This window comes from Episyrphus balteatus, chromosome 4 (genome assembly GCF_945859705.1).
Source record: "Episyrphus balteatus chromosome 4, idEpiBalt1.1, whole genome shotgun sequence".
Taxonomy (NCBI): Eukaryota; Metazoa; Arthropoda; class Insecta; order Diptera; family Syrphidae; genus Episyrphus; species Episyrphus balteatus.
Genome location: NC_079137.1, coordinates 82,260,214 through 82,286,709, shown reverse-complemented (window position 1 = coordinate 82,286,709; position 26,496 = coordinate 82,260,214). Strand labels below are relative to the sequence as shown.

The 26,496-nt window shown below is 32.5% G+C and overlaps 1 protein-coding gene across 1 annotated transcript; it reads right to left on the bottom strand.

The window, feature by feature from the left end:
* Positions 1–164: 164 nt before the first annotated feature.
* LOC129919755 (homeobox protein Nkx-6.1) lies at positions 165–24,170 on the bottom strand. Its single transcript, XM_056000779.1, has 4 exons — positions 22,419–24,170; positions 19,775–19,960; positions 9,551–9,762; positions 165–439 (listed from the first exon to the last, which is right to left on the bottom strand). Exons 1-4 carry the CDS (start codon positions 23,275–23,277, stop codon positions 233–235), a joined length of 1,464 nt encoding a protein of 487 aa, XP_055856754.1. The 5' UTR covers positions 23,278–24,170; the 3' UTR covers positions 165–232.
* Between the last annotated feature and the right edge of the window lie 2,326 nt (positions 24,171–26,496).

Below are 26,496 nucleotides of genomic sequence, written 5' to 3'. Positions count from 1 at the left end.
TTATAATAATAATAATAATTAAAAGTAAAAGTAAATACACGTTAAAGTAAAAATAATAATTATTATATACAAGCTTTTCTGTTTTTTTTTTTCTTTCTTTAATTCCTGTTTTGTGTGTGTGTGTATATGTGTGAGCGTATGTGTGTATGTATGTATCTTTATATATATATGTATATATTTATATTTGTATCATAACTTTTATTAGTCTTTTAAAGACCGTCAAAGTTTTTAACTAATTATGATGAAAGTCATCCTCCATTCGACATCGCTTCCTATTCGGATCACCCATGTCCAAACTTTCTGAATCACTGTCAATTGTTTCACTACAATCACCATCAGCGTCACCGCCATCATTAATATCATCTTGCTTCCGTTTGGCGGTAGCCATTTCGGCTGCATGCCTTTTGCGCCACTTCGTTCGTCGGTTTTGAAACCAAACCTAAAAAAAAGAAGTACAAAAATAATAATTAATTACTTGGTTTTTTTTTTACAGAAAAGGGTTTAAAGGATATTTTAATTGGTCTCATGTAATTGAACCGTAGATTAGGATTAAATAAAATGTTGGCAAATGTATATATTTTTTTTAGCTTAAATATAAAATTAAGAAAACAAATGGGTCCCCTGATGGTGAATAAACTCTGTAACAATGATTCAATGTAGAATATCCTTTTGTGAATATTTTTTTTGTGTGTGCCTGTGTGGTATTTTAGGTCATTAACACACATTATCATAATTCATTCTTTTTAGATTTTGTTGTGTGGGGAGGCAAAAAGGTAACATATTTCGCAACATTCTCTCATAAACCCGATAAATTTTCCAGCAATAATTGTTTGCTTTCTAAAGAAAATAAAAGTAACTGAGAGAGGCAAGTTTTTTCGTCCTTAAAAAAAGAAGCATGCAAAAATCGGTAAAGGATAATGAGCAAAAACACATAATTTTTGGTTCATTGGTCTTTTACTGCCGCACTGACCAGAGCAATTGGCTTAGTAAGGACAAAATGTATCTACATCTGTGCCATACTGTCAAAAATAACGACTATGGAAATTATCATCGTTAATTCAAAACGTTCAAAGGTGGACTTGCCTACCGACCAGGCTTTTCTTCCGAAGAGTGTAGGTGTAGTTCATAAAATGATATGGTTTTTTCTAGTAAAAAATGTTATTGGGATTTTTGTTGGCATATTATTTCTTCCATATGGGTTTCCACCTAAACAAATCGGTTTATAATTCATGGGAAAAGTTTTTCCTTAAAGTAGGTACAAAAAATGGAAACGAAAATTGAAAGATGATTGATGAAATCTGAGAAAATATTTGGTTGTGGAAGAGGGATAATTAATTAGTCACACTAAATCTGTATCCGTGAATTTTTGTGTACTCAATGAAAACTGATTAAGATATATCAATTAATTTTTTTTGCACAAAAAAAACACAAATAATTGAAATAAAATTTAACGTGGGTAGACATGAGTAATCTGGATATTTTAAGTATTTAAAAAAGTGATTTCTCTCTAATTTTGTGTCCCATAAAATATCATTAAACTTTTTCTTAAAGAAGTGGGATTAAATTCCTGATGATGCTTCTGAAAATATGATGGATTCAACTTTAATGGAAAATAAATCTTAATGAAGAGTCCAATATACCTAATGACCAATGGACCTTTTCTGATTACATTTCTACTCTTTTCTTCAAACCAAAACCATTGCGGTCTTTAGAAGCTTAGAAACAAACAAAAAAAGAATATGTGTAAAACCTCTATAGCAAAAGAATTTTTTTGATTCATTCAATTTACCAGCAAATGAACATCACACAAATGACTTAATGTATTATATGGAGAGGCATCTTTATTTTTTTATTTCGTTGAGCTTTGCAAGAGAGAACAATAAACATTTATGATGATAAAACCAACCAGACCCTAATTGCTAGATGTTTAGTGTATGGGGTCATAAAGTCAGAGTCGAACATAAAAGAGATTAGGTACTATTTAAAGAAGCAAATAACCAAAAGGAAATTCAACTAAAGCTTTAGCTGATGGTTAAAATGTGGATATTAACGTCTTAAGCAAATTAATTAATTGCCAAATACTTATTTGTTGATTCGAGAGATAGTGTTGTAAAGGTTAAATAAAATGATTGATCGTAAAATGTTTGGGTTCGAATTATAATATAGCACCTAATTGTTAAGTATATTTTTGAAAATGTTCACAATAGATACATCTCAGACAGATTTGATTTTCCAATTTTGACCTTAGTAAACTAACCAAAATTGCTTTTATCTCCTTAACTATATGACGGCATTATAAAAAGTCCAATTTTTCTTGAGAAGTTTTGTTAAATCTTTCAAAAAAAAAATGACGATTTACAACTGAACAAGAAACTTAAATTTACTGCCCAAAAAAATGGAAGACATCAAAGTGAGATTTTGATATTTGGAATCTTTGTCATTTGGAAATAAAATAAGGAGTCGAATTCACAAAATAAAATGCTTCCAATTTAAAGCTGAATATTTTTTGACCACAAATTATTTTGTTCTGAACAATTGGATTTATAATAATGTGGTTTAAATTACGATTTAATTCCCTATTCGTTTATTTGCTTGCATAAACAGTTTTGTAATTTCGTCAAATGAAATGAGGGCTTTTTAGAAAACATAATTGGAATTTCTTTATGAAAAGAGCTGATCAGCAAACTTAATTTTATCTACTTTTAATAAATTCTTTGCTTAAACAAAAGAGCTGATCAGCGAACTTGATTTTTTACTTTTTGAAATACTTTTTCTCATTAAACAGTTTTGTTTTAAAAAGATTCCAAATTAACTTCAGTCATAGTTTCACACATATCATCTAATCTTCCGCTGTTAGTTGCTTAGAACTTCAAACTGAGACATGCCATTGTCGTGAAATTTATACAGATTCTGACAAAAAATTATAAAACAAAATGTGCAAAAAAGAAGAAAACTTTTATCAACATCAAATTATTAAGATAACGAACTTTGTCTATAATTGACGAAACAAGTGGCCTTAATTGTATTATTGTCTAACCAAACCAAAAATAAAACGCAAACAAAACCCTCAAAAACTCGAGTCAAATTAATTTCAGCGCTCTGTTTCATTTGTCAGGATTTCTTATGACAGGATTACTACATGCACTTGAGTGTGAGTATCTTTCCTATCCTATAAGGCGTTTACACTCACACTTGTTTACCAAAAAATGGTTGGTTTACTTTGGATTTTTCTCAGCGAATAAAATCCGATGGCAATATTGATTTGATTGCTAGATATCTATCTATCAGTCTGACTGTCTGGTTGTGTCCTTTTGTCCAACCCCAATCGTAAAAAAGGCATAAAAATGCATTTTCCACTTATGGCAAAGCGATGGATTGGATATTTGTATGTATTCTGGCAGAGGGTATACTCATCGACCATCGTGATGTCCACGTTTTACCTTTTTTATTCCGTCATTTTCTTTTCAATATTTTTTTTTGTTTTTGTATATTTTTTTTTTATATAAATCACATAGCAATAAAAATTCACTTAAACCATCACTCAAAATGAGATTTATTGCAGTTATTAAAATGTGCGCTCACCGACGACGACGGCGACGTAGTATAAACTATCATATTTGGCTAAAAAAACACATCCACAAACACATACCTAGCATGTAGGTACATATGTATATAGAGGTGGAACGGAGTCATGGCTTTAATGGCACAAAAGTCCGAATTGGATGAACGAATACAAGATCATGGCGTCCAAACAGTTAAATTTGGAAATTGTTGTTTTACTATTTTTTTTTTCTTCTCGTCTGTTAAATATTTATTTGTTATTGCCACAGTTATCAATGTATGCGTATAAATAGTATACATAAATTAATTTTGGACTCCCCTAGTGTTCTCCTTTTGACAGATTGCACCTTCAGTTTACTGTCTTTTTTTTTTTCCTTTTTTGAAAAGAACTCAAAGTCGATGGTAACTTTTATAGCCCCGTTCCCTGAATATACTTTATATATGGGGGTCTGTATATTTATTCAAGGTAATTGGCTACCCAGTAGACAGACATTCGATGGACGACGACCTTTTTTTTTCTTTTGATGAACAACTGACAAATTGTCAAAACCATAAATTCAAATTCTATTTGATATTGTTTTGACATGGTCGACCAGCCTAGATCTGATAGTTATCGTTAAAAAGCCGTCGTCATATAAATTCCTCGTATAAAGCGAGACCACTAAAATTTGTTACGCTCACCTATGTGTACATTGAAACTTGGTCATGGGTAAGGCATCCTTTTTTTTTTTTTTTAGACAAATCGAATTTCATTTCATCAATAAAAATGCCAATGACTCCTGATTTATATTGTTTTTCGCAAGAAACGAATCTGATGTAAGCATTTTTCGTTTCGGACAATGGTCAGGTAGTAAATCATTTTCAAATGGAATTGAAAAGGGTTTATAGTCAAATAGGGTTTGCCGAAAAAAAGTAACTCAAGAAAATTGAGAAAGTGCGGTTGTATGTCTAACTAGACCTTTATTTAGAATTTGTTTGTATATAAATGTCACTTTGATTTGACAACAATTTGTTAAATCGACAGATAGAGAAAGTTAAATGTCATTTTATATGAATGGTCTTATTATCACTTATGTCAGCTGTCAATTTGTCGTCTATATGCTTCAGTTAACCAGTAAAGATCCAGTGTATGCTTTCAGACTCCCTCATGACAATTACAAATTATGGAAATGTTTTGTTGTTGTTGTTGATTCATTCAATTAGAATGTGCTTTGACTTAAAACAGATAGAAGAACTGCCATGGAAATATAGTAAACAAGATTTTTTGTTGGAGAGTTTTTGAATGATTGTCCTTCAATCAGGAATTAGTGCGCCAAAATCAAAGGTAACCCTACATATTCTTTATAAGTAAATAAAAGCATTAATATGTATTTAATTCTAGCAATGTTGAACCGCCAAAACTTGATCATCCTGTCTACATCTTGTTGATAACCAGAAGATATTCATTGCTGACTTGTGCAGGTACAATTAAGCTTTAAAAGTGATTAAAATGTCCATCATACAGTATGAGGTAGTAATGATTTCGTAGGTTTTATTTCAAAAACCTTGTTAGTTCATGAATTTGGACTTTTGAGGATTTGAAATAAAAACTACGTAAATGATAAAGGTGAGTGTCTTTTTTATATGTTTATTTCTCGTTTTATTTCTTTATTTGTTCTTAGTACTACAGGGCTGTGAACCGTTTCAGTCTTTTTTGGAGCGATGACATATTTCAAATTTTCAACAAATTAATGACTCAAAATTAATTGTAAGCTTACTTTCGAAAACAGCTCGAAAATTGCACATAATTTTTAGATTTCAAGACTTAAATTTTTCTTTGACTTTCATTCATAAATCTATCAATAATATAGCTTCTGGATTACCTAGTTCCTTTAAACCAGTATTTATAAATTCGTTTCAGTTCAATTAAAGACTTAAAATCAAATCCTTCAATCATCATAATTTTGTAAATTGTTATCTGTAAATTTTGGTTTATATCTTTGGTCATTCATCAACAAATTCACTTAACAAGAATAACTACCCCAAAAAAGCATTCATAATTTAATCTTTCAAAATTGCTAAAATTATGTAAAACCCCAAACACAATTAAAACCAAAAGACAGATTTCCATTTGCCAAAAGCCATGCCGTGACACTCCATTGCCATTCTCAAAATATATGTTGTATATATTATATAGATCCACAATGTCATTGTCAAACCCTTCTGCTTGTCTTAAAACTAAACAACAACAAACACACACCTATGTGTATATGCAAATGTATAAAATTATACAACATCTCTTGGGTTATTAATGGTTGAATCAATTTCATATATATAAATGAACAAGTATATCTACGATACAAAGTTTAAAGGTTCACATTTTGAAAAGGAAAGCTGATGCTTTCGGTTATGGTTCTCGGAATATGGATGATGTCCTCTTATAGTTTACCATCAAGTGTATGGATGATTGTAAACTGTAACAAGTAAATCAAGACCGAGATTTGTCAGTTTAGATAATTTTGATAAATTGCAACCCACCAACCCTATATTTTACCACCATCAACATCACTATGATATAACAACAACTACCCATCGTAGCTTTAGAGAGAGTGAGACGAGTGATCAACAAAAGGCTGTGTGCGTTTTGTCCTAAATGGTTTTTAATTACCATCACCCCATGCTGCCGTGTGCTTTTGAAAATGTTTTCCAAAAATCGAGTTTGCGCCTGCTGCTAGCCCATCAGAGTTATGGAAATTAATTGTTTCGTCTATACCTCTGATGCTAATGTACCTTTCCATATACCTATACTATCAGGACGAAACGACATAACTCTATAGTCCTTGTTTTCTTTTTTTTTTTTAGATATTCCAGGACACATGATTGGAAAGAATACCTTTTGGAACAGCAAAACAGAAAAATTAATTCATTTTTCAAGCTTCCCTTCGACCTAACCTATATTTATTGTATCAGGCGACAGCCAATCGTTGCATAAAAAATGAATTCTTAAAAAAAGGATTTCGATCATCACGGCATATAGGAAGACAGAACTTAGTTACAAATATATTTGAATAAAGGATACAAGCTAAATGATACATGGAGCTAGTATAGTACCTTAGTTAAGGTATGTTATGGGAATGTGCATGCATTCGACAGTCATCCACAATAGATTGGGGCAATAATGTAAAAGTGTACAAAAAAGAAGTGTATAAGGTTGGGTACGGGTACGTATGTGGAATTTTACAATTCGAATGTGGAAAAATATGGCTTTTTTGTTGCTGTTAGCTTGTAGCTGAATTGTACCAATGTGAACCTTTAAAGATTTTTTACCTTGACGTTTTTTATAGTTAAATTGTATTAGAATTTTAAATTTAAGAAAATCACTAGACCTTCGCCTCTAGAGCTAGCCATAATCTTTTTAATCTGTTTCTAAATAGTAATACCCCAATCGATATTGCTCTGACATTCTTCTACACTTCTGTTTCTGATTGTGTTCCTTTTCAGGCCCGTAAAAGTTGTACTTCATCCCAAATCCTTGAAATCATTCTTAAAAACAAGGAATAACATAGATTTTGCTTCCTATCAAGAAACTTCTTCAATTTGGTCCATATTCTGTGAATCTTTCTACAATGAATGCTTAAACAATGTGCATACAAACTTTCTTTCTTATCCTAAATAAAAAGCTGCTCTAAACTTGACAGAAAAACAAATTTTTTGAACATTAATCGGCTTTTAATCACTCTGCTCTTCCACTGAGCAGAGAACAGTTGCGATTGCTCTTCAATATAGCTGCTCACTGCTCAGTACACAACCTTACAAAAATGCAATAGCAAAATTAGAACAGCAAACGCATGATATCGATCATTTCTTTGAAGAAAATCCCACAAAAAAAAAAACACAATAGATACCTCATACAATTGAACATGGCCAGAGCCACATGCTGAAGTTGCAAACAAAATCAAACAACTCAGAAGACAAATTGTTCAATGACTTTGGTCCGTTTTTCTTTTTTTCTTCTATACAATAAAGCAATCAAATGAACAGAGCGAACATTACATGTACTTTGTTCTCAATGATTTCACTGTTTTTTTAAGCAAAAATGCTCTTTGCTTTTTTCAACTTCGCAGTTTTGAAGGCGAGTTCACACTTTCGGTATCTAGTTGCTCATTCTATTTTGTATTTTATTAATTTGTGCAGGTTCTTATGTGTTGATGTCTCGGGCATTTTTGTTTGTAAATGCATTTTATTAAAAAAAAAACCACGAGTATTTCAAATCAGGAAGATATTCAAGGAAAATTTGCGACGTTCACTGCTATTTAAAGAGTGATTAAATAGCAACTATCAATAGCTGCTTTTTTGTATACTGCTCACTGCTGTCACTGCTCTGTAAAAATCGCTCTTTAGCACACTCATATCTTCGAATATCTCGCTAGCTAATCTTAGAATGAGTACATAATCAAACTTCAAAAACAAGATCCCTGTTGAGAAGTGTATTAAAGTACTGCCCTTTAATCTACATCATCCTAAGCGCACGTAAGTAAATAGACAAACTTCTTCAAAATTTAATTTGATAAATTTGTGTTTAAATAACAGTTGTTAATAGAGATCAATTTAAAGTATGGAGCACTTTTTCTTTAAAGTAAGTGATGGATATGCATGTAGATTTTTAAATCTTAACGATTTTTGTTTTAAAGCAGCATAATCAACTCACACCTTTTTTCATTAAGTTAATTAGGTTATTTCAAAGTAAACATAATCATTCAGATATAAACCACGTTCCTAACCTACAAAATTAAAAAAAAACAAAAAGGGATAAGATACAAAACCTCCCTCGCATACGTACGATGTGATATTAAAGCACTTAAAACTCCCAATTAAAATATGGATTATGTCTCATTTGAATAACACGCTTGTAAAAACGAAAACAACTCTTTTTCCCTTCCACAAAAGGATTTACCATCAAATGAGAAAACTAAACATTTTAAAATGTTTCGCTTCCAAGGATTCCTTTCTCTCAATCACTGTGGTGATGCCAATGTTGTATAAATCTAATATACCTACAAACCCCCTACACACACACTATGCCACACTCTTTTCTCTCTCATGTTCGTGATGTTTAAAAATAATGTAGGTATATCCTCTCGCCTCATCGACATGGATGCTAACAATACTGTGAAAACCTCCACTTTACCACCCACTGCAGTCATATCCTTTTCCCTCCTCATAGTAGGTAATCCTATTCTAGACATTAATCTGAAGTCGTCATCGAAGAAGTGAATGAACAAAAAAAAAAGAGCAAAAAATAGAAAAATAAAAGAAATAAATACAAGAGGAGAAAAAACTTTTTTTAAAAAAAGGATACCCGCACCAGAACGTTAGCAATTTAGAGTTGCGGTAAGTCCTTGTGGACGTATAAAGTGCGGCACGACAACGTCGTCGTCGTCGTTGTTAGTCGTGGATTGTGGTGGCACAGCAAAGCAGCAAGCCAACCAAGTTTTTAAATCCACTTGGATTTGTTTCAATAAATATGCAAATGTCTTTTCGAAAACACACGGACCTCCAAAGTAGATGGAAAATGTATTTTGCGCGCGCTACCAACGGCAATGGCTTCGCTTATCAGCGAGAACTTAATGTTTTCAGTGATATCCATCCGATGGTTATATACACACACAAAATATAGCAACTCAGATAGACAAACACACACGCTTCAAGGATTGTAAGTTTTTGAAAAAAAAGCAAAGAATATAAAAAAAAATCGAAATAAATTTAAAAACATGACTCAATCACATAATAGACATTCCCAGTTTAAACTGGGGTATGGATATAGTGGTTACGCCTTCGCACAAGCAACACCAGATAATAGTATAGATATCGTCCTCGAATCAAATCTAAAGGATACATCCTGTGGGATATTTTATTTATCCTTTCGAATTGACATTTTCTCAGAACAGAAAATTTATTTCAAAGTTCGTTTCATTTTAAGTTCGATTCGTTTCGGATAATGAAGACTTACCTTAACTTGTGATTCAGTCATTCCTAAGGCATACGCTAACTTGGCACGTTCTGGTCCAGCCAGATACTTGGTTTGTTCGAAGGTTTTTTCGAGGGCGAATATTTGCTGCCCACTGAACGTGGGTCGCGTGTGTTTCTTCTTTCCATCTTTATCGGTGCTCTGGTGATGATGATGATGCTGATGATTATGTGATTGTGATAGATTTGCTGACACTGAAAGAAATAAAATATATATTTTAGTGTTTATTGTTTATTCTTCTTTATTGATCTGATGTATAATATATTTGGGATAGGAAGGCAATAAGGGCCCTCTTTTAATTTAATTCACTAGTACGTGTTTATCATTTTGGATTGTTTTATATTTTTGTGTATTTTTTTCCTCGGCATATATTTGTTTCAATACGTTCATCATGTCAACACTCTTACATTATTATTCCTATCGACACATAATATTTTCAAGTCGATTATTTCCTAAGGTCTTAAAGAATCAGTATTTGGTTCATAAAATTTTTTTTCTAACTATCAAAAAAGTTTTTTTAGAATGATTTATTTAACGATATGGTTAAATAGTCTATAAAATCGGCGTTCATTTTTGGTGAATTGTAAAGAAAAATAAATAAATTTTGTGGCACGACTCCTCATGAAGGATCAAGGCCTAGTGGCCAACAACTCTTAACCATTCTTTTGTACGGTTAAGCCTAGTACGCAGCTGAAGCGAAACGAAATTTCGCTGTTGACTTTAGAGATTTCAATATTTTTCGTTTCGCTTCAGCTGCGTACTAGGCTTTAAGAAAGAGACAACAATTACAATGACTTCGAGAAAGTGTTGCAATCGAAGAAAAACTTCACTTTCCTTTTCAATGCGATAAAATGGTTCCAAAACTTGCTTCAGCTCGTTTGGACTTTCTATTCAAATTCTTTGATATAGCTCGTTTTTAATCAAAAGCGTTTGTTCTTGTACGATCACTTAAGGGGCATTTGCTGCAAATGATAATGTCCTTTGAACTTTTGGTTGGGGATCTCATTTCGAGGTTTATTAAATTTTTGAAATCTCTGTTCAACTTTTTACATTAAATCCTTGTAGCCTGACCAACAGAAGTCAAATAAGAAGTAAAATATCGCCAAATAATAATAAAAAGCTTTTGAGGACTTTGAAAAAAAGGTTGTAAACAAAAGGTTGAACAAAATGTTCATAAATTATTTTATGGGTCAAATCGTCTCAATAATAAAATTTTCATCTAAATTTCAAATAAAACTTGAACATAAGTGAAAACGTACAACACCTTTGCCGTTTAAATACTTTTTTTTTTCTGTTTATATGCCCGCCGGGGCTCACAAAAATATTAAGTAAAAATTGCGCGTTGCACATTATGGTGTAAATAATAAGGACACACATTCAAATTGAATAAAAAAAATAGCTAGCGCAGATTGTTTTTACCCATTTATCATCAAAAAGAATAAAAATAAAGGACGAATTCAGGGGTCGACGTCACCGCCCGTTGTTGTTGTTTTCTTCTCTTCAAAAATGGTCTGTCTCTGTTTATAAATAAATGTCTGTTTGTCTGCAATATATACCATGGTCTTATAACCAGAGAGTCAGTTATTGTGCGTCTCATCTGGTTTTTTGTGCGCGCTTCATTTTTAATATTTATGATTCATAAAGACCCAAATTTCCACCCTCCTGTGTCCTGTGTGTTGTATGTGTTGATGGGGAATGCTTAAACAAGCGTCCACAGGGACAGCTATAGCACACTTTGTTTTCACTTGTTTTTTCTTTATATTATTATTATTTTTTTTTATAAATTACGGTTTTATTGATTCATTGAAAGGCGGAATAATATTATGAGAGATGAGTATTCCCGCTATGGTGTGAATGTTACAAATTGTCATTTATGAAGATTATGAAGGATTTGCATGAGATGCATTATTTGAAATAAATATTCTTTTTTTCTGTTGTGTTGTAGAAAATGCAATATGACAACTGGCTTATAGGGAGAAATTTGTCAACTGTATGTATTGGGATTGGAATATGTTATCTTTATGTGGGCATTAATGAGCTTGACAAACGCAAAAACATTTCGTTTTCATTGGGCGCCATTTGATAAAGTAAGAGTTTTCAATTAAAGCTATCTTTATGTTTAAAGGAACCTAATAAAAAAACCTTCAATTTGCTAACGTGCTTCTACAAAAATACTTGTAGGGATTCGAGGGATTAAAAGTTGTTGCATGCTAACATACGAAATGAAGATTTTGTATGCGATTCCGACCCGTCCCTTCGTCGTCAGTCGTTTGGAAATTTTGAAAACTAATGGATTAACCTAATGAAAATATTGGCATACAAAAATTTCTCAAGAAATTTCTTATTTCTGAGAAATAAATATGTCTCGATACTGTTAAGGAACATTTAGTGAAAAGCCTAAGTTGGCTTGATGAGTATCATTTTAGAGGATTGATTTCCCAATCAGAAAAATATGATGAATCTTTAAAAATCAAACGCCAAAAAGAATAGTCATCCACATCTCAAAAAAATCGAAAATACAATAAGCCAGACGACCGCAATAGGAACAACAACAAAAATCTCCTGCCGAATTCAAATTAGAATCATTTAGAAATGTTATACTTCTTTACATATACGGAATCCACACTACGCCGAAAGTATGAACCTTCCTGCTTCTGTTACGTAATTTCGTTCACACATTCTAAAAGTTTGAGCTTTAAACAAATATTTGCATATTTCATCATCCTTTCAATAGCATGCAATTACCAACTTTCAACCTTTAAAAACTTTACCTTTCCTGAAGTGCTGCTACCCAACGCAATGACTACTTTTATCTATCTAGAAATTATATTTGCTTAGGCTCGCAATTAAAATTTTATTAAACTATCATAACCGCTAAGTAAACACAAGCCAGTATAATACTCTAGCACTCAAAGCTTATTAAAATGCATTTAAAGTGATTTCATTCGGTAGCAAAAGTAAACTTTCTTATCAAATCAAATCGATTTCCTACTATCGTATACTTGATTATTTTTAATAGCAACACGGTGCAATAAATTTGCAACAACAAATTTGCAATGGGGTAAAATGTTTGCTATAATTAAACCACAAACACAATAACTGCAACACATGGTTATGTGAAATGTATTTGCTTATTAGAAAAAAAAGTACAACAACAATAAATTTATTAAATAAAATTTAATTATGTTCGATTAACGAGCACCTTTTCTATGGGCCACGATTCGAAATCGCAATTAATAACTCAATTTAACCAGACAATTGTTTGTGTAGTCGATTCAATTACCGCGGCACGTACTCGTACTCGTACACTACCGCACCGCTCTCCAAGTGCAATACGGTGCCTCAATCCTATATAGTACTGTTTCTGCTTTCTCTGCTAAACAGTAGGTCCTCCACCCTCGTCCTAGATTTTGTTCTGTTAAACGCTATACCCTGATTCTGTGGTCATGTTGTGGCATTTATTAATTATTCTCTAAGCGCAGCAGCTGTTAATGAATGAGGGGCGACTGGCGCGTTTGGGGTTGTTCTTTGGAGTGTTGTACTTTTTGTGCGACATTTTGCCTCATTTATGTAATCAGAATGGCTTTACTTGGGGGACAAAAATTCTGGAGTAACAAACCACCTTACTTGATTCTTTATGCCGGGAGAATAAAGACAGCATTATGCCCTGCTAATGGTATAGTTAGCATGCTCTTGATGGGGACGTTAGAAGATTGTTATATCTTGGTGTTTTGGTAGTTGTTTGATGCGATGTTTATGGAGATGTTTGTGTCAGTGATAAAATTATTTAATATTTGTTTCTGTGTCCATTCAACTGGTGATGAGTTCTTTAAATACATTCAAGCAATAAAATATTATTTTTCTGTCGGGCGCCATTTAAGAAAGTCATTTTTTTTTTGTTAGATGAATTAGTAAAAGTCTATTTTTCAGAACATCCTGAATCTGTATCGATTTATTTACCTGAGTTAAAAGGACCAATTCATTTTTCATTCTGGAAAATGACATAAAGCAAAACAATCCAGCCTTTTTTTCCCCATTGCGCACTTAAATTTAATTCAATTTCCAGATTTAGGGAGAGCGGACGACGGTGACGTAAAAGCCTGGGGCAATTAATGTCACCCCATTACTAAGTGATCCCTAATTATGTGAAATGATTTAAACCCATAAAAAACCAGGCCAAAGTGAGAAAAACATAGCATCAGGGATGGTATGCTGTTGGTATATGCTGAAGACTGGGATCGGGACTGACTGGGCTAATCGTTTCTTGTGTTTTTCTCCCCCTGGATGTTGATTATGATGATGACGATGGCAGCGATGGGTTTTTGTGCCATTTCAACAGTTGTGTGTGACTAATAAAATTATACGTGAAATTTTTAAGGACACTCACGACGACGACGATGACGAAGAGTAGATAATTTCTTGCAGATAATTCTAACTGCACAGGTTTATCACGGCCTTATTTTCTTCTGACATTTACATACGGTTTAATTATGGCAATAACAATTTTCGGTTAATGGGAAGGTAATATTCGTATGTGTAGGTAGGCACAATATTTTCGTTGCTGTGTGTGAGTGGTGGTTAATTTATCAATTATTTCTCATACGGTTATATTTCGTTATGCTTCATTTCATAGAAGATATAATATTTCCAAAATAAAACAATTCGTATTCAAAACGAGCAACACGATGAGATAAGAAGATACAACTAAAAGATACTACAACCGGATTGTTTCTCTTCTCTCACAAATTCTTGTCATCATTTTAATTTAAAAAGGGGTTTTTTGGATCATTAAAATATACACACATATAAACACATATAAGGCTGTTTTCATTTTATAAATTCAATTAAAAAGCTTAAACATGTAAATGTTCGCGGAAACTGGCGTCTTCATTTATATAGAAAAGGTTTAAAGTATCTAAAGATGTTTTGTTTCATTTATTTAGATACATATGTGTCCTATAAAATTGAGGTTATTTTATGAATAAACAAGGAAAGTGTTGCTGTTTTTTGTGAAATTACTACAATTATTTTATTGCTCCCATGTGGGCTGTTTTGAAGTTTTAAGTATTTTCATTATTTTTCATAGCCCAATTATAGTTGGATACACCAGCTTTTGGAGCATATTTATATGGATGAAGTACATATATGTACGTGCGAGAGACAAATAGCAGAGGGAATACTATTTATTTTAAGAAACCATTATAATTATACAGGAACACTTAAGTTGAAAGGTTTAAATAGGCCTTATAAAGTTTCAGTCATATGAATTCATATCATTCCTACGTTTAAGGTTATTCATGGTTTTAAACGATATTTTTAAATGGGTGCATAATTTATAAAATTTGTAGAGTTTTTCAAAAATAATGTTTTAGACAAAAAGCTTTTAAAGATTAGGTAGTGTCTGTTTGATTACTTTGGATCACATATGTGGATAGAAAGCACATGTCTCACTCACGCAGTAACCATTGAATACTATAAAAAAAATGCTAAATATGATTTAATTTGACATTTTGACATCAATTTATAATTTTCTTAAACTCATTCTGACTTCTTTTTAAGGCTTACCTAATTTTCAATTTATAATTTTCATAAATTCGTTTGACTTCTTTTTCAGGCTTAAAGTACTTTAGATCGAAGCGATGTCGAATCTTTAAATTTAAAGTCTTAAAAAATTAATAATTAATAATTAAATATATGCAAGCACATATAAATATTATTGAATATAATGTCATCTAAACAGTGTAATTGCTTACTGACTCTTGAATAAAGGTAAAGTCACGTTCTTGGTCAATCTTGATTATTCGATTCCAGAGCATTCGATACGATTGACCATTACATCTTTTGTCAAAAATTATCTTCCCATTTTGGATTAAGTCAAGAAGCAGTTAAACTCTTATTATCTTATTTAAGTGGTAGGCACCTAGCGGTTGCAACAAGAAAATTCCTGTTGGTGTTCCTCAAGGATCCATTTTCGAACCACTTTTGTTCTCCGCTTATATAAATGATATTAATAGTCTAATAACATCGAGATAAGCACAAGTTCACTGACGATGTCCAGTATCTTCAAAAATTTGAGAAATTTGTGTGTACAATACCAATGAAGATTAAAATGACATTCAGGAATTGTACTATAATTGCGGTTTGTTCTGAACCCTCTGAAAACGAAGTGCCTTTCTTAGAAAGAAGAAGATTGATTTAACATAAATTTGATATGCAACATGTTAAGTGTAATTTGGAAAAGGCTTAATTTAATTTGTAAAAGGTAAAATTAATACTTAAAAAAACCTACTTCTACTTCATTGAACTTTACTAAAAAAATCTTTGAAAATGCAAACAAGTAATACAATTTGACTTTCATAATCATATTACATTAGAACAAAATTTATCCAAACGAAAACAAATAATAATTTGTGTGCAAGAACCTACCACCTAACCTAACAAAAAAAAAATAAATATAAATCTCCATATAACACAATAATTTTGCAATGTTTATCAAAATCCCCTCATTCTCTTTTCACAGCGTGCATACATAATTCACTATAATGTTCATTTCATTCGATGAAAATCATTTTCACATATTTATGTATCATGAAACCAGGAAAACATATACGAGCAAGCAAAATAAACATGTTCATCCGCACACACAACATCCCCTGTTTTCACATCTCCTGCTCCCCCCTTCTATTTCCTCCTTACTCTTGTCAACCTCATCTAATAAATTCTCCATTTTGTAAGCAGCAGCCAGCACCCACATTGTATAAAGCAGACAGAACAGAACCTACACGAGATAACGTTCCTTTCATACAACTTGATGTAAATGTGTGTTATCCACCCTCTTAAAAACCTCCCAAAAATTATTTCCATAGACATTGGCAGATGGGGAGGAAGTAAAGTGGAAAGAAGGGTTTCGAACGATGAACTGACATACGTATAATAATAATATATGATTGCATTATTTTCACAAACCATTTAATAAGAGGATGAGGTTGTTTTTGGGGGGCAGCTCACACACAAGGAATACGACAGGAAGGATCTTGTAAATCTGTGAAGAACAAACCTACTAACAAGTATTTTATTGGTGTGTGCGTGCTCCAAAAATATGTGATGTATCTACACGATGTATACAAACAACCCCCGCATTGAAACAATTGTTGTTTGGGTATAGAATAGGGAGTTGGGGGTGAATTTGTTGTCGCCTCATCGTCGTCGTCGTTGCCGTCTCTGTAGACGGGTACATAATAAAAAGCTCCATGGACTCCATTGTGAAACGAAGGATAATATACACAGTCAGGATGCTGAGTGGATGCTGTGTTCTCCACACACTTAAAAAGCTGGCAGGACATTATGTATTGTGAATTCAGAATCATAATACAGTTCCACACATATACAGAAACTTGACAACAGAATAAAGAAATACCCACACAAAGTTAAGAGCAAAATGGCGCACAAAGAGGGAGCTTTATTTTTGGGTGAAATATTTTTTGTTTACAAATATCCACCTCATATAGGACTTTGTCTGTGCTTTTAATTAACAATGCCATCTTTTTATATATATTTTTTTTTTTTTATTTTTAAAAACTTTTTTTTTTAATATTGGCTGCTTAATTTTAAAGTCATCAGCCAATAGATTCCAGTTTTTAAAATTAATATTAGTTGAATGTCCAATCTCATTCTCTGCAGCCAAATTTTGTTTCAATTTTGAAATAGAATAAGAATTGAAAATGCCAAATATTTTAGAACTCCTTAGTTTGAATTCGAAAAAAGGTGAACATATCTTCCACGTTTTTGAAAAATTTTTAAATATTTCTCAATATTTACTTCGAAAGCTTGCAAGCGTGTAAAAAAAAAACACTTAAAGAAAATGACAGAGAGTCAGTTCTTATGTTTAAGAACTAAATTAAAGTATAAATTCAATTTTAAAAAAGTGAATTTGATCTGCAAAAGGGTAAATAAATTTTTGTTTTCAAAAGGGATTATTTAGTTTTACAAGAGTGAGATTATTGCAAAAAATCTGTATTTTTGTCTGTACACCCGGGGCCTGTTTCACATCATAAAACATCAGCTAACTTCTCGAAGCACCTTTTTTAAAAATTTTGCACTATTAAGACCATACGTTCAATCGGACTCAACTATCGATTTTTGAAGTTGCTGATGTAGGTCTGAAACAGGCAACAGGTGTAAAAATGAAAAAATTCATTATCTTTTTTTTTTATTTATTGTCAGTCAGACAAATTTGTTTTCGCCAGCTTAATAGTTTTTCTTATACTATCCAATTTCCATACTAACCGTTTCCTATGATTTGCATTGTACATATATCCCTCCGCTATGGTGGTTCTTATTACCCACATCACGCCATTTAAAGTAAAGTCATTTTATAATGACTGCAAATAATTACGTACAGTTCGAAATGAAAATTTGACTTTTTAACTGGAACTTCATAGCTTCCGACTGAACTTCTAAGCTTAATTTTTTTTTGGTTAAAAATTGGTGAAAATTTTGCATGGGATATAAAATTTTCACGATGTGCGCACTAGGCCTTAAAACAAAAATAAAAAAAATCTGAAAAAGAATATTGACAAACAAATAATTCCAATTAGCAAAATTGGTGAAATTATATCGTAAAAGTAACCTTTTGCCTTTTTATCCGAAACACCATACCGAAATGTAAAAAAAACTATGGTCTATGTATAGTCTTCTCCAAGTAAAATATTACAATGGAAGTAAATATCAATAGGAAACCAATCTTTTCATTCAATGCGAAATAAATCCAAGCAGGATATCTGAGCACAAAACAAAATTGTATTGTTAATTCTTTTCCAATGTTTCCTTTTTATCGATTTACTGTGCGCACATGTTTCTCTCAAAAAGGACGACCGACGTGCTTTCATATTATATACTCTTACATCTCGTTCATTGTGTTAACTTATTGTTGTAAAATAATTTAATGATCATTTCCTGAAATCTTACATACACACGTTAAATTAATTAAAATTAATCACGTACATCATATGATTGTCGATGACATTTATAGTGAACCAACAAAAATAACCAAAAAAACACACAATCAATCATTCGACGATGTATAATTATGGTCGAATAATTACTTAATATTATGTTTCACACTACGCGGTATATCTGTTGATGATGACGACGATATATAGCAATGGTTATGCGGTTGGGCTGGGATTCTTATATCCCATAAGAGTTCGTCTTTTCTGGATTTTGTGCGCGTGTGGATGCATTTTGCTGGAGATAATTTTATATATGAATTCAATTTGCGTTTAACCAGATGAGTATGCAATCAGAAATTTAAAAAAACATACATATGCACCCAATAATTCTCAAAATGAATATCAAATTATGAAAACATACACAATGAGATGACGAAATTGTCATCGAAGTTATGATCTAGCTCCCTTCTTTCTTTAACTTTAAATAACTCCTACAATAATGTACTCTATGAAGATAAATAAACAAATCTTCAATCTTCGAACGATCGTGTTGAACTCTTCACTTTGTTGAAATCTTTGATGCAGAGTATTTTAACAGTGGTGTTGAAAAAAAAAATCTCTTCGGAAATATAGTTTTTGTAGATGATACTATTGCTCTAAATTTCACTATTTGCCTCCTGCAAAGAAAAAATTCATGTGTTGTTTGATTTCTTTGATCTACAATTTTTCAATTTCCCTAGAGTCGTTCTTGAGAGCATAATATAATTCTAAGTTGTTGAAAATATGTCTAAAAAAGATTTTTTTGACTTCAGAATAAAACAATATTCTTGCCAAATTTTCTTTATATTTAATAGAAAATAATATAAAACAAAATGAAAAAAAAATGAAAAAATTCTTTTGTTTTGAATTCAGTTTTTGTCAAATCATTTTAATCGAGTAAACACATAAACTGTCATTTTTGAAAGTTGTTTTTTTATTTTTACACAGACTGTATATAGGGCAATCAACTCAATCGAAAGAAACCTAAATAAACATAATACTGGCGATCGCTTGAGCACAATAAACAACAATAACACAGTTATGAAGTCTTTTGAACCGATTTTCTAAAGGCGATGACGAATTTATTCTACCCAATGCAGAAGTTATAAAGAGTTTAGTTAAGTTAATCATACTCATGTTTTTTTTGATTAATATTTATGGGAATATATCATCACTTTGTCAGATAAAAGTAAACACAATTTAATTAAATACTCACTTGTATTGGATAGTCGTTCTCTCCATGCCATCGGATTCGCCACAAGACCTTGTAGTCCCGGCCAATATAGATGCGTTCGATCAACAATGTGTCCGGCATGAGCCTTAAGAGGCGCTCCTTGACTTTGTGACAGGTATTGCGCCATACCGGCAGCAGCAGCCGCTATTGAGAAACGAGGAATTCCGCCTGCGAAAAAGATGTTATTGTTGTTATGAATTCAAAATAATCAAAATGGTGATGAGGCTTACGATCATTTTAAAAATAGATATGTATCATTAATTTGTCTTATTTATCAAATATATTTCTATTCAACTTTAACTTTATTGATGCAAAAAACCAAAATAAAACATAAAAATAATTTTATTGTTATTTATGTTTATTTATTTTGAATATATTTGCAAATATTTAATACTCCCAAATTGTCCTGAAATTGCTTTAATAGGTAAGTTGAAACGATGATTCTATAATGATCTAATAGATTTTGTTTGTGCTTGTGACTCAGAAATAAATAATTTTGTTTTAACTTTCGCTATTATATCTATTTGCTAGATGATCTCTTTATCGATTAAAGACATGTTATCTATTTTGTTCATGGTTTCTTATATTTGGAACGTTAAACATCGGGTTAGATTTTGTCAACTTTCTGAAGAAAACCAACATTTTAATTCATACATTAAAACACATTCACAGACATATTAATTATTCAAATTGTGAAAAAAATGTGAATATGATACTTTGTTGGTATCACAAGTGCAAAAGTGAAAAAAGGGAAACTCGTTCAATGAGCATGAGATCTTAAATGTGTTCCTTTTGTGTTTTTTGACGAAAGTGATGATTTTTTTTTAATGCCAAGCAAATCCTGGTTAAATTTAGAGTTCAAGAAAATTTTATAACCTTGCTGCGGAAAATGGCGGTTATTGGTTTACAGCGCTGCCAATGTATTAAATGCAGAATGTATTTCACTTTGGTTTCGGGATGATCCTAGTTTCTTCCACATATCTTAACTGTATTGACTGCGGTTTAAATGTTGTGCTTTTTCTCAAGTTTTTAAAGTTCTTGAAACTATTTTATCTAGTTGGATCTAAGGATAACCACAATGTTTTTCTTTTAGTTTACAAAGCTGTATTTTGTGAACTTTGGAAAATTATATGTAATTTGTGATTTAATTTTTAAAAATTAAAGATACAAAAATTACGAATTGTTAAAGATTTTTAAAAAATGCTTCAATGGGAGTGCTTGAAATAGCAATTTGAAACTTAAACTTTTCACGTCTAAAGCCTAGACGAAACAACTTTTAAAGTGATGTGCAATGTACACGAAATGAATGGCGTCAAAAACAATTTTCAAATATCTTTGGTTCTGTTTTTATGTATCGACTCAAACAACAATTTTCTGACAATGGCAAATAAAGTAGATAAAATGTTAAAACTTTGAGTCAGTTATTTCTCTTTTAAAAATCGAGTTCCGAATGGAAAATAATAGTTTTACTTTGATTTTTCAATTCCAAAAAAAAAAAACAAGTTGTACAAGATGGGGCTAGAAAATCGTCTTAACGCTCATGCAATTCTCGTACAAAAATTTGCGAGTATTATCACCAAAAAAAAAAAAAAAAACAGTAGGATCAATGGTTTGCAAAAACCTAGATTATAGAAAGGTTTTCAACTGTGAAGTAAATTGTTTGTGAAAATTTACCATCATTTGATTGTGCGATTGCAACTCACTGCCAGGTCACGTTTTTGAAGTACTTTCGTATTCGAATTTTATCATCGTTAAATTTTTTTCTTTTGCAAAACTACTTCCGCAATCGCAAAATGCCTTTTTTCATTGTCTAATCTAAAAGATATTGATTTGTTTCAAAATTAATTTTTGGAAATAGAAAAATATGACATTTCAAAATCTTAGTAGAAATCAAATTCCATAATTCTGTAAACAGTTTTGAATAAAGCAGACTAAAGTCAATAATAATCACATAACAAAGTTCTTGCTCCCGACTTTTTTTGCCGACCAGTGTAACTGGTTGTTGTTAGAAAATAAATAGATCATGTTGTCAAGTTGCCAAAAACTGTTGTAACCGTCAGATATACTTTTTTTTAAAACGTTGACACTAAAAATTGTTTGATTAAAATCCTGTGGCAACAAGGAATAACAACATAAGCCAACTTATGTCGAAATTGAGTTTTTTACACAATCAAAAGCAAAAACTGACTTATGTCGTTTTTCCATGTTGCCACAGAGTTCAGCTCTTCCTTAAATTCAGCACGAATTCATAAAAATCGAGGATTTTTGGGATATTTGAAATTAGAAATCTCAAAACAGTCACATGCTTCAAAACATATTTTTTAAACCAAAATTGAAAAAGATTTCAATAACAGTAAAAACATTTTGCTATGGACTTATATAGTCTGATGTTTCGAAAATATTTTATTCCGAACAAACCGAATTTATTTTCTTCATGTTTTGAGCAACCGACGCACGGTATAATGTATTTATGTTTTTTTTTTTGCCACAGTGCGCTTTATGATGAATTTTCAAATGATTCACTATCAGAAGAACTTTAAAACAGTTTCATATATTTTTTTTATCTATATGTTACACTAAAATTTTATTTTCGTCGTCAAGGATTTTGCTTTTCTTTTGAACTTACCTCCAGTTAAAGCACTTAATCCCGCCGACGTCACAGGTGGTGGCGGTTTGGACAATATCGTATCGATTCCATGCGGATTCGCTGCACCCTGTGTATGTGTGGTCGAGGTATGATGATGACTATTGCTCATGCCATATCCGCCACCATTGGAGCCATTCCCTAAGGCACTACCAATGGATCCGCCGCCGCCACCACCTCCACCATTACCACCGACGGTAGATTTCATTTCAGTCATAGAATGTAGCGCCGCCAATGGCGGCCCCAGAAAGCTCAAAGGCAATTTATGATCCAACATTGTACCGGAACCACCACCGTACCGTTTGTTCGATAGATTCTCCGGACTGTAATCACTGCGCGGGGGACTTCTCGATTCACTATTATTGCCAGCCTCTTCGCTGCTCCGATGGCTAACCACCGAAAAGGATTTAGTACTGTCGACGGGGCTGGAGTTCTCGTAACTACGATTGTTCCGGTTGTTATTATTACTGTACGGATTGCAATCGGTGGGACTTTCCGAATGCAGCCGGGATGACGCTAAAGAATCACCTCGATAAGCACTATCAACGGAACACAAAGGCGGTGGTGGTGTGGATGCGTTATCCTCTTCGGAGCGGGATTTTAACGATGATGGTGGTTCTTCGGTGGATTTTTTCAACAAGGAATTAGGAAGATTATTATTATTGTTGTTGTTGTAAGCGTTATGATAGTCCAAAATTGTTTCTCGCTTCCCATACGAGTGATGCGGCAGATAGTCGCCTTGCGGCGAATTATCAGAATGATTATAACCGTTAGTACCCAAATGTAATGGTGGGCTATGATTGTTCGGAACTGCTGCGTAACCGCCACTATTGTGACGCATATACGGATTGACTAGATCCAGATTGTTGTTTTCGGGATTGTCTTCCCGAAAATTCGGATAAATGTTGCCGTTAAAAAATTGATGTGCTCCAAATGGAAATCCCACCGGGGCTCGAAATGCTCCGAAATTAAACGAAGAACTGGGAGACAAATGAAATTGCTTAGGGTCACCACCGCCTATCAAATGGTGTTCCGGCCTTGACAACTTGGGGCTTTCGGAGCCCGAAGCTGATGTTGTCAAATACGGGCTACCCAGATTGACGAGATATCGCAACAGTCACGATTTGGAAATTGTACGATTTGATTTTTCGTTAACGCGACCGATAAAGCATTAAGAAAACTTGTGGTTTGTTTTATTCAAGGTATAATTCACAATTATTCAAAATTCTAAATAATATTTTTATATTCACTGCTATCCCATTGGAATTTTGAATCTAAATCACTGTTAGAAACACTTAACTATGATATACCATTCACGTCCATTGACACGAGAAAGAGTTTCACACGAAAGAAAAAGGTTGCTTTTCGCGAGCTACCGTAATGCCGTGTCCTAATGATTAGGCCCAAAATCAAAGAATGATTTCGAAATTGACTGCCGACGTTTTTTCAATGAGCTAGCAAGACACAAAGCCCAGAATTCTTTGACACGGTACAACGATGATTCCACACAATTCTACGTGTGTGCGTACGGAGAGTCACTAAGTAAAAATGAGAATTGAAACGAAATTAGATTTCATTAACCGACAGCGAGTACCGAAGATGGCATTGTGGGATTCCGGTAGTGAGTCTGAGTCCTGTGGTGATGCAGTAACTTCCTCAATCGATTGGGAAAGGGAGAAGCAGCAGCAGGGTTGGTTGAGAGTGGAAAGTTATTAACACACAAATACACTCGAAGCAGAACTGAGAATAAGAACTGAAAAAAAAAAAAATCATCCCAATAAAGTTGATTACACACTCGAACGTCATTTCGTTCCATTGCAATGGGGTTGATATGAAAATGGAACACACTGTCGCACACCATTGCATTGGCTGGAAACCACGCCTCCCGGAGTTAGAAAGGGAAAATGGATTTCGCCATTATTAAAATACAAAGCAGCCATTCGGAACATGCGTTGTTTAGCGGAACAAGTGGTTAACGAGTTCATAGTTTCCATTCGGATTCCAAGTGATTCCGGTATTCAGCAGGCGGAGTTACTGCTATTGTCATTTATATCGGACAGAGTGGCTCATTAAACAAAGAGAAGTGTCTTTTCCGTTTGGCTTTGGTGGCTAGCTAGCATTTGGGTTATCCTGTGTGCTGTCCAAGAAGTGTGGTGGCTTGAACTTTATATTTTGAAGTGAATTCGCTGCTGCTGTTGGGTGGGAATGAAGTGAAAATGAGATAGAATAACGATGTAGGTAAATAAAGAAGCAGTTAATATTGTTGTGTCCCCTCAGCCTTTAAGTCTTGCTGCCACTGGTGGCTTGGTGTTGTTGTTTTCGTTATTCGTTATTGTTGTTTCTGTTTGTTGGCTTAATGATCTCTCTTTGCAAGTAGCCCCTTGTTGAAGAGCGAGGTGTTCTATTTACGATTCTATTGTGTATCGTGTCTGACTCTGACGGGGGATCGAATTTGAGCTGCTGTTGAAGTTGGTGGTTGGTGCTGGTCGCTGGTGTTAGAGTTGTTGGTGGAACCTCCCAAATTGCTTAATAAGAGTATTATTATTGCGGAGAAATGAATTTTGTATTTTAACCTTTTGAATATGCGTTCATTGTTAATTATGATAGATTGATGTTGTGTTGATATTGTTGTGTTTTTGTGTAATTTTTTTTTCTCTTAATGTGCTTTTTAATGTTTTTTTTTTAGAAAATAAGAAGGTAATTGCTCGCGTATAATTGATTTCGGTTAGGTTGATAGGTGTATGGGTTTCTATAGGTAGGTACCTAATTATTGTAATGTCAGAAGCGAAATTATTTTGAAAGAAAGTTTTTCCAAACAATATTAAAAAAAAAAAATTATTTAAGCAGTTTAAGTAGGAAAATAATGATGAAGGTAGTAATGGACATCCGGCAAGCTTCCAAATGATCAGACCAGTTTTAGTTATAGATATGTATATCGACGAAAATAAGCTTTATTGTGGATTTGGATTCTTTGGGAAAGGTATATTCAGACTTTTATCAGAGCTGACAATATTGTTAAGTCTTCGAATTTTTATAATAATAAAATCAAAACATTGTTTAGGTGTCTAAGGTTCAATAATTGTCAGTTTTATTTCAAATCATTTTCTAACAATTTTTTGACAAAGATCTATTCGGACATAACTCTTGAGTAGAAATACTAAATTAACAGTTCAAATGATTGCCAAAAAAAAATTTGATAATAACAGCTATCAAATTAACATTTTTGAGTGACAAAAGTCGTCCAAGAATTAAAATATTAATTTTGATATGATTACACTGGTCTACAAGGGTTTTGTTGCCGAAACAAAAATATACTCTTCTGAAATTTTTGGTGTGCTTAACTCGAATCCGAGTTCAGAAAAAAACTAATCAGCTCCCGTTTTTGAGATATTACCGTTAGAAAATGCAAGTACTTCTCACCTTATTCTTTTATATAAGGAAAATTGAGCACTGTTTTCCATCTTTCAATACCTTTTTAAATCTTTTCAATATCTTTTGTATTGCCCGAGATATCTTAAAATGAAGTAAGTGGGTTTGGCTTGCTATATCATAAAGGAAATAATGACATTATAAAATTTATATGGTAGATATAATATGCCAAACAACTGAGGATATCTCGGGCAGTGAAAAAGATATCGAAAAGATTTAAAAAGGTTTTAAAAGGTGGAAGATAGTTCTTATAAAAACCGTTACTAAATAAGCTCAAACAATTTTCCTTATATAAAAGAATAAGGTCGGAAGTAGTGCATTTTCTAACGTTAATATTTAAAAAAACTTCGGATTCGTTCAGCACACCGAAAACCTTTAGAAAATATATTTTTTATCCGGCAACAAAAAAGGTTAATTTTGTTAACCAGTGTTATCATATCATTATGACATTTTTTAAATTTTAAAATGATAATGAAAATTTCAAATTTTTTAGGTTTTATTTCATTTAATTTCATTTTGACAATTTAAATATAAATGTTGACTAAATTTTCTATTTCGGTTTATTATAATGATATTTCCTTCGTTTTCTCTTTTATTAATCTAAGTATGTTCTTTCATTTTTCTTTTAAAT